Raw genomic sequence first — 9,565 nt, 5'->3', positions numbered from 1 at the left:
AATTGATTTAACACTACAATAAATATCAATATCAGTAGCTGACTAAAAACGCTATTAATTACTAACAATAGCGTTTTTCAGAGCGCTAAGACAGTGGGTGCTATTAAAAGTCATAAGAAAAAATAGCATTTTAGGAGAGTTATGGAAAGCGCTATAGAATTGAGGGATTATAGCGTTTAAGACAAGTTATTTTCAACCTCTTATAGCTATTTAGCATGGCTACGATACAGATTAATAACTTTTTTTCCTTATTATATTCATACTCTTGTAGCTTTTTAAAATTATTATTGATATCCTTTTGAATTCATTCAAATAAATGGTAATTCTGAGATATGTGATATATCTAAATAGGAACATTCAAATTAAAGCATAAAAACATTCAACATATCAATTGTTATCAGTATCTACCAAGTTAGCAATACAATTACTTCTACAACATAATTCATACAATGTCCAAAACCTTAACATTCAAAACAAGTAAAGAAAACAGAGAAATAACTAGAGATATCAAAGTATCCAAAACGTCTAAGTGCAATGGTGAAGTAAATCCTTCCATCTTGACAAAATGCTTCAACAAAAAAGTCATCTCCACTATCTAAAACCTATAAGAAAGTGATCCACTATCAAAACAATAATCAAACTCAACTAAAACTTCCACCATTTAACCTATAAATAAAGCAAAGACTAGTTACACCATTCACAACTACGTTGCCACATTCACATATGTTTTGCAGTGAAGAGGAAACATGACTTCAATGATGCACTAGACAAAAATTTAATGTCAAACTTGTAAGACAGAGAGCATGGCTTACATGTATTGGTATGTAGATAGTTGGAGAAAGCATGAGTCTTCATTGCTTACATTTAAACCCAAAGAGCAAAAAAACTATCACAATCATATAATGTTTTGTTTAAAACAAATTTGCAACTAGTAGAGATTCCACATACCCCTTTAAAATTTTATCAGCAAGTCAAGCCACATTACTTGAAATTGCTTCTTCAATGGTCCTCATATCACTCATTGGCGTCCACAAGAAAGCGTCCGGTTTTTTTGCTACATCCACCCACACTATAACTGCATTCTATATATATAGATCCTCAAATAATCATGTTACCAAACTCGAACAAAAAGTAGACAATTCACAAGTAAAGTGAAATTTAGAAAACACAAACTCAAACAAAAAAGCCAGCATCTCCTGACCTTGTATATCAAAACAGAATGCAAAGAAAGTAAGGGAATATAAAAATCAAAATAGATTGAAAGTAAGGGAAAATTATGAAAGACATACAATATTTTTAGTGATTGAATAACATTGACCAATAAGAAAGACAAAACTCCACATCCCAATTTCCAATAAATTAACAATACCAACCACAAAAGAAATTGCATTTTCATTCATACACTCTCCAAAAAGAAACATTAGAAGCATCTTATATAACCACATACTTACCTTTGCAATCTCATCCCTCAGCTTTCTAAGTGTAGATCAAGATACAGCTCTCTCAGGATCAAACCCAATGAGTTAGCTAAGGTGTCAATACTCGAGGAGGTGAGAAGGGAGCACTCGGTGAGGTTGGGAGATCTAAGTGCAGGGGCTGAAAAATAACACCTGATTGAAAAAAGAGAATAAAATCCAGCTTATATAGAAAGAGAAAAATAACAATGAAGACAAGAATCTGCAGACCTATAACACATGCCCCATAAGAATAACATAGCAAACAACAAATTAACACAAACAATGGGCGAAAATATACCAATGAGAATTCAATCCAACTATTTTTTCTTTCCCTTCTTTTTTCTCTTTTAAGACTAGCAGGTTGAATTTATTTTACAAATTCTATTGTCGTCGTTTAAAAACCTTTCTTCACTGCTTCAATAAAAAAAAGAAGCTTTGTGATGTACAACAAAGAGCAAGCACTAGACTGCACCACTCTTACGCAAAAGCTGCTCTTACCGCCTTTGAAGATATGCTACCACCCAATTATTTACTTCTTCAATAGTACATGCCTTCCAAACTAGAAGAGATAGATTTACTTCTTCCAAATAAAAAAAGATTCAACCAAAACAACACTAAAAAAACAGGATTAATGATATGATATGATATGGTAATGCTATGGAGAATAATAGAGCTGTCATGTCACCAAAAGAATTGGTAATTTTTAGTTTTATAAAAATATTAGTAGTTTTAAACAAGGGCAAGCATCATCAATCAATGAAAGAGCATACCATTAAGTTGCTCGGATCAAAGTTCTACAAACATTTTGTGAACTCTTCCTCTATTAGCCAAGAACAATCCTTCACGCAAACCTCTGTTGGGGACCCTTGAAGCAGAAGCTTAAAAACATGAGCATTCATTCTTCGAGAATCGCAGAGTAACTGACTCAGTCGGTGCTTCAAACAGTCTGGGAGGTAATAAAGTGAAACCAATTTATCGGCATTGTTAATTATTGAAGCGAGGGAACAACATTCTTCGACCACTTGCAATCCTGGTTGCTCTTCGAAAATCATACCACATCTGCAGGTTTTTCCTCCCGAGACGTGGAAACAAGGAAGCCCGGGAATCTAACTAGGGTTCATGGCTCAAGAAGCCCAGAAATTCAAGGCATAAAATAGCTTTGTGATGTACAACTAAACGCTAATTTCTTTAATCTCACGAAAAACATCAGTGGAAGTAGAACAGGCGGAGATAACAAGAAGAAATGTCAGATCAAATGCTGAAAGAAATTAAGGAAAATTTGTAGGAATTTCATATTATAACTCACCCAGTTATGAATGCCCAAGGAAAGAACGACTACCACACCAAAATGACGAAAGGAGCAATGCCTAAACAATGTCGATGCCCAATAACGGAAGAAATTTCTGAGAAAAGTTTGAAATACAAAACCATAATGAAGAAACTCGCCAAGTTTTGTGCAAAGACACGATGTACAAACAAATTGCAAATCAAAAGCCAAAGAAAATCACACAATAGTAGAAACACTCACCAAAATATTTGCAAAGACTCTGACGCCCAAGGAAACAATCCCACATCCGCTAGTTTGTGTTCCTCTGTTCAAAATAAATAAACACAAAATCAGCCACTTCCTTTTCCTTTTACGGCAACATGATTAACTACCCTGTACTCCGAAGTCGATAATCCCCAGTCCAACGGACCGTTCGTATTCACTCCTGAACAAATCCCGAACAGGATCCTGCCACGTGTGTTTAATCATGTGCGTAGCTATGACTGCCGCACATGATCCTAACCAAAAAAAAAAAAAAAAAAAAAAAAACTAACGCCCCTCACAAATCACAATGGAATTTTTCTAGTGTTGTATTCGTTGAAATATCAATATTCGCGATTAGCATTTAATAAAACAAAATTAATTAAATACAAATTGATTAAAATTAAAAAGTAATTAAAATACAATCGGACTCGTCCCTGACCTGTCTTATTGTATTGACTCCTTTCCCAAAAAAATAAATAATAAAATAAAAAGATAAAAATAAATGTTAAATTAATATCCCATTAATTTAAATTTTACTATAGTTAAAAATTTTTATAATAAAATTATATTTAATTTTTTTTATTACAATAAAAAAAATTTACATAAAATCATATCTCAATTAAAATTAAAAATTTAAATACGTAAAATTCTCAGAAAAAAGAGAAATTTCTTTCTGTTTCTTATTTTTCTAAAAGAAAAGAAACTTCTCAAATTTTATTTTTTGCTAAAAAATAAAAAGAAACTTCTCAATTATAATATAGTCGTCCGCACTTGCTCCAATTTTTTTTGTTTCCTGTAGCTTTTATACGATCCGGCTCTGAGAATACGAAATTTTCCGTCACTTTCTCGGGAAAGTCAAGTTTTTCCCCGAGTAGATTTTCCTAGTTGGCGAAGCGATTATTAGTTTCTCTTTTTCTTCTTTTTATGTGTCCTTGCAAAGCCTGATCTCGCCGAGAATGGGCGTTGACCCCTGTCAATGCTCTGATTCCCACGCTCGAAGAATCGTAGGTCTTGAATTCGAGGTTTAGGATCTGCAAATCGTTAATTTTTCTGGCATTGGCGAGAATTAGGTTTCTGAGAAACTACGAAGAATTTGAGGCGGATTTCGTCGGTGGACACTGTATTCTTGTTGATGGATACGCGTGGTAATGATGTTAATGGCTGCAAAGAAAACCCTATGGGTTCTGTAGACCCCAAGACTGAGAAACTCATCAATGGAGAACGAGAAGGAGGAGAAGAGGAAGAAGAAGATAGCGATTGTAATTCCCTTTTGTCCCCGCGCAGAGGAGGCATGTCGAGAAAATCGGATAAGATTCGGCGAAAAGTCCAGTGGAACGACAAGAATGGGAATAAGCTTGTTGAGATTTTGGAATTCGAACCGAGGTAATGATTTTTTTTTTTTTTTTTTGCTGAATTCAATCCGATTCTATTGTCCTTTAAGTTCAAGGTTTTTTTTTTTTTTTTTTTTTTTGTTCTGCCCTTTAATTTTTCTTCTTGTTGTTGTGATTTGGAGGTTGAATTTTCTTTTTTTGTTTTTGTCATTTGTGCGTTGATGGGGTTTTAGGCAAATAATTGACGATCCTTTTTTCAGAATTCAACAAAGAGTAGATTACAAGATTTTGTATTGAAGCTAAGATTGAGATAAAATGTAATATCATTTGCTTGTTTGTATCGGCAAATATTGGGATGATAATGGTGGTTTTCCATTATTTAGAAACAGGTTCTTTTTTGGTGATGTCAAAAGTAGTCAACTTTTTGTGTCCTTGATCTGTCTACATTTAATAAGCGCTTTTTGTGTCCTTGATCTGTCTACATTTAGGGGATGTTTGGTTGAAGGATTCAAATCATGATTCAAATCATAGTTTATGATTTAAATTATAATTTATGATTTGTTATAGTATTTTTTTCACAAAAAATATACGTAAATTAAAAATAATTCTAATCACATTATTTTAATCCATGAACCAAACGTCTCCTTAATAACGTTTATTCCAATGATTTTGTGTATGTTTCTGATGATGAATTGCGATTTAAGGCTTTCATTTTAAGCAATCCATAAAAAGTTTTTTTTGGATTGGTTGTTGTTCTATTACCTTCCCTTTTTGCTATTTTACCTTAGCTTATTAGAATAGTAGTTGAGTTTTTTAGTAGGAGAAAACAGAAATAGTTACGTTTCCTTTGTTCTCATATAGACTTTCCTTGTTTTATTCCGAATTTCCGAGTTAGAAACTTGTAGACTTACATTGGCCCTTCTGCATCTCAATTATCACAGCAGTTTTAGTTTTCTCAACAGAAGTTTATAGGAAAGGGGGCTCTAGTTATCTGTGGTTTAGAAACTTTACTTTATGGTGAAAAGTGGAGTAAGGGAAATTTTTAGGATTTTGGAGGTGGACTTAAAGGCAGCGTAGGTTCTCATAAGGCGAGATTTTGTACGAGTATTTGAAAGATTTTGGGATATGTTTTCCTTTTAAATGTTACAATTGAAAATGCCCATCACCTTGTGTTTTTGTTTTTATTTGTAATTTTTTATTTTTTTAAAATTGAGTAAGAGCCTGGTGAAGGAAGGGAGTTTTAGTGAGTGCCAACATTGTTGGGATGTGCTAAAGTTCCTTGATGCTAATTTTTCCTTCTCTTCTTTTCTCCAAGCAAAGAAGAAAAAACAGAAGCCCATCACCTTTTCACAACTCAAGAGTTCTATTGCTACAGAGTTTTTTTTCACAAAAATTCAAATTTTACTTTTTTGCTATAGGGTTTTTCTCTCACAAACACAACTCAAGTTCTTGAACTTGAGTTGTGAAGCAAACACCCTCTAAGTCCCTTGAAGTTCAAGTTCGTAAATTCTACTACATGAATGTTAGTGTAGCTGATTACTTGGGAGGTTTGGCTGGTAAGTTTGATGGGAATCGTATGGTAGTAAGGTTGATGGGAACCATGGGAATCTCATGGTTGTAAGTGGGATCAGTTAGTTCTTGAGGTTAAATAGAGCTTGTCTTTCCTCTTTAGCATCAGAATTTTGGGCTCTAATTATAGATGTGACCGAAGGCTTTTTCTTTTGTTTTTTGTTTTTTGTTTTTGTTTTGTCCCCCCCCCCCCCCCCGTAAAAAGCAGAAAGAAGCATACTATTGTAATTTCCTTTCAAATATCTTGCTGAAGCCTCCTAAAGTACCATTAAGAGCCTTAAACCATTGATTCCTTTCAAGGAGATAACAAGATTATTGTGAATAGCTTATGGTCATTGCATCTCATATTCAGAACATTGACAATTGCTCACACTCAAAAATTGATTTACAGGCCTGATTAACTTCTTGTAATCATAAATCTACTCCTTCGACTTGTGTCACTGGTTTTCTTAGATAGGCTGGATTTAGTTGGGCATGAGTTGGACTTGAAATCTAGCATGTTGCCTCACAGGAAACGTAGTATGATTTAACTTCCCATTTGTCATTTGATATTCTAAGACGATTCGACAATTTTTGTTTCGGAATGAGTCTTTGTCAGAGGTTATGAAGGACCACGTTTATTCTGACTTGACTTCGTTGGACAATGGTAGTATGCACATTTTGTAGTTGATTATTCTATGACATGATTTTTCTTTGAGCATGGTTTTGCCGTTGCTTTCCTTTAATCAGGTTGTCACTCTCACCCCCATCCTCTTGTGTATTGCAGTGATGTGAGCGACTCTGACGACGACGAGGATTCAGATTCTTGCATATGTACCATAATGTAGATAAAACTTCACTACACCAAATCATCATCATCAAATTCGGCTATATCAAACAATTGGGGTATTCTCAGCAATCTGACTTGAGAAATTTTTTTAATATACAAAGTGGCCCTGGCTTCAACAAATATTATAAGCAATGCGAGAAAAAAAAATTGTCTCATATTACATTCCGATGCAGTTCCATTTGTTAGGTTGATGTTTTTGGGTCAAAAGCAGACGAGATGATGAGAATGTCTTTCACTGTGTGTAACATATTTTACAGCATACAAGCTTTTTTGATGCTTTTACCACGGCTATTGGTATGTAATGCAGATTATACACTCAACAAAAATACTTGGATAACTTTGTTCATTACTTTTCCCTCTATTCCCTCATCATCAGGAAACACACACAAAAAATTGTCTTTCATAAATATCAATTTTGTGTTCCAAGTAATTTTGTAGAACTTCATCCAAACGAATCAGAAGTCTGAAATAGTTGGCACTTCATCTTTCAGGTTGGTTGACTAATAAGCAGTGAGACATTTTTTTGGTATCAAACCCACTTTGCCATATCACTTGGTTAACAAAACTATCACTTTGGTAAAACAAAAAAAACAAAAAGAAGGGGGAAAAAAAAACTAGTAGAAAGTGTCGGTGAATGTAGGACCTAGTATCATTGAGGGGGAAAAAAAAAACTAGTAGAAAGTGTTGGTGAATGTAGGACTTAGTATCATTGTTATTCTCTTGCTGTGAATTTTTGGACACTTGTGAAAGTCACTGATCGGAAAAGCCACTTCCATATTTTTGTCCCCAGGTCAAAACCAATAATAGCATAAAATCCTTGAAGTAAATTTTTTCGACATTTTTTTTTTTAACTTTGATCGAATAAGGCTTTAACAAACAGTGAAAAGCTAAATCTTACAGCAGTTCACAACCGAGCATTCATGAGGCATTAAAAAAAGAGCATTAAAGACAAGCACACACACACAAACACAAGAAAAAACAACACACGCCCATAAATTCTCACTCTGTTGGTATTTGCGCCGGGAAGATGACAAAAACTAGCCTCAGTTTCTACTGTTGCAAAGATTTTCTTCACCTTTGTATCAAAATATGAAGTGTTTCCCCATCCTTGAGGATTTTTTTCACCAAAAAAAGTAGGCCAAGTTCCCGATTTTTGGGCCCTGTTTTATTGATGACACTGATATCTTTTCTCTTAACTTTCCATTAATCTGATTTATCCTACTTTCTTTGGTGGGTAACATGATTCAGAAGCAATACAAGTGGTTAAGTATTTCGAGAACTTAACCAACTCGAAAGGCTTGAATCAACCGCGATTTCTTGAAGAAGAGGTTTGGACTGGTTACGGGGTTGTCTCTCTTGGACAAGTAACGGTTCTGAGAATTCTTGAGACAATAAGTTATTCTCCTTCCTTTGATGCTGCTTAGATGGTGTTGCTGCTTTCGCTTTTGCCGCTCTCCACTGAGTTAGATTTTCCACAGGTTTCAGTACAGAATGTGCGTAGTCACTCTTATCAGAAATCTTGGCCTTTTCTTCAGCATGTTCATCAGAAGAAACCTTCTTCTCTGAACTCATACCGTCTTTGCTTACTCTTTGGCTGTCAATATCACTATCTCCATCGTATTCATCATCATTGTCATCGATATAATCAATGTCATAGTCATCCAAATCACTGTCCTCGAATGCAATATCATCATAAAAATCTCTACAATTTTGGTATCTGTAGTTTAAGTTGGAAGAGCCGCTTCCAAATAGTGAAGTAGACAAGCTTCCTTCTTTGATTTCTTCGTGTTTCTTCTCCACTTTCTCATCCTCTTCATCCTTCAAGAAATGGTAAGATGTGGAGATTGGCTCATAGGCCTGCACATTTAGATTAAACCTAACTTTCTTGCGGATTTTCGAGCTGAGTTGCTCCTTCGGCTTGTGCCTAACAAACACAACAAGTTACACCCAAAAAAAGGAGACATTTAACATTTTCACAAAATTTTCAATCTTAGTAATGTCGAAGAAAGCTCACAAATACTATTTACTCACCTGGGCTCAAAATCTGCACTAGTAGTTAGATTCTCTGCAGTGACAAGTCTTACTATAGATACAGATGAATCCAATGGTTCATAACTCCCATGTTTCTGCAACAAAATTTGAGAAGCGTTTAGATTCAATATTGAAAATAAGTGAGAAAACAAATACTTTCAAAAAGGGTCACAAGCTAAGACCTTGTCGGCAGATTTTCGCTTCTTTCTTTTGTTGGTAAAACCAAAACAGGCAAGGAAACACCCCATAATTTGAAGTTCAAGATAATAGCTATAACTTACAAAGAAACAAATGAAAGGAAAAAAAGAAGAAAAATAGAGATGATATTCTCCTAGTTCAAAAGGGTATTTCTCTTCTTCATGGTGAAGAAGAATTGAGGAAATATGGCATCAAATACAAGCAGAAAAAGAGACAAGAAGAAAGGGGGTCTAAATGGTAATGGGAAAAATTTTAAACCCAATTTGGCTCCAACGGTTTTTGAAACTAGTGTGACGTTGGAATTTAATCATACTTCTCTTTTATTTCAATTAAAGGAATGTGGGGACAGAGAAAAAACAGCTTTGTCTGTAGCGTAAACTATGAACTGCATTTCAACTATGCGGTTCTTTTACAGTTTGTTGTTTTTGGATTTCCCTTTTTGCCCTTTTGGAATTTATATAGGCAGCCATTTCATGCTTCAACAATTTATCCGTTGGCCAACTCACAATATATATATATATATATATATATGTGTGTGTGTGTGTCTATATATATATATATATTTGGAAGGCCAGCTCACGAGCTTAGTGGCCATGTTCTTGGGCAATTGCTATAACCT

General features: G+C 34.5%; 2 protein-coding genes and 1 long non-coding RNA gene across 5 annotated transcripts; 1 reads left to right on the top strand and 2 right to left on the bottom strand.

Annotated features, from left to right (window-relative positions):
• Nucleotides 1-657: 657 nt before the first annotated feature.
• On the bottom strand, nucleotides 658-3,064 carry LOC112094139. 3 transcript variants are annotated; one of them, XR_002903382.1, is made up of 6 exons: nucleotides 2,986-3,064; nucleotides 2,764-2,860; nucleotides 2,228-2,643; nucleotides 1,452-1,610; nucleotides 949-1,075; nucleotides 658-857 (listed from the first exon to the last, which is right to left on the bottom strand). It is a non-coding gene; the product is annotated as an uncharacterized LOC112094139 (long non-coding RNA). The 3 variants fall into 3 exon arrangements; XR_002903380.1 differs by having other exon boundaries at nucleotides 2,228-2,860; XR_002903381.1 differs by having other exon boundaries at nucleotides 658-849; nucleotides 2,228-2,860.
• A 700-nt stretch (nucleotides 3,065-3,764) lies between these two features.
• On the top strand, nucleotides 3,765-7,101 carry LOC21387246. The gene is made up of 2 exons (XM_010111441.2): nucleotides 3,765-4,371; nucleotides 6,655-7,101. The coding sequence occupies exons 1-2, from the start codon at nucleotides 4,121-4,123 to the stop codon at nucleotides 6,713-6,715; spliced, it is 312 nt and encodes a 103-aa protein (XP_010109743.1). The 5' UTR covers nucleotides 3,765-4,120; the 3' UTR covers nucleotides 6,716-7,101.
• Nucleotides 7,102-7,588: 487 nt separating this feature from the next.
• On the bottom strand, nucleotides 7,589-9,016 carry LOC21387245. Its single transcript, XM_010111440.2, has 3 exons — nucleotides 8,931-9,016; nucleotides 8,749-8,843; nucleotides 7,589-8,641 (listed from the first exon to the last, which is right to left on the bottom strand). The coding sequence occupies exons 1-3, from the start codon at nucleotides 8,994-8,996 to the stop codon at nucleotides 7,981-7,983; spliced, it is 822 nt and encodes a 273-aa protein (XP_010109742.1). The 5' UTR covers nucleotides 8,997-9,016; the 3' UTR covers nucleotides 7,589-7,980.
• Nucleotides 9,017-9,565: the final 549 nt, after the last annotated feature.

Source organism: Morus notabilis, unplaced genomic scaffold (assembly GCF_000414095.1).
Source record: "Morus notabilis unplaced genomic scaffold, ASM41409v2 Scaffold296, whole genome shotgun sequence".
NCBI classification, from domain to species: domain Eukaryota; kingdom Viridiplantae; phylum Streptophyta; class Magnoliopsida; order Rosales; family Moraceae; genus Morus; species Morus notabilis.
Note: the sequence above shows the minus strand (reverse complement) of the source record. Positions and strands in the feature narration are given on the sequence as shown.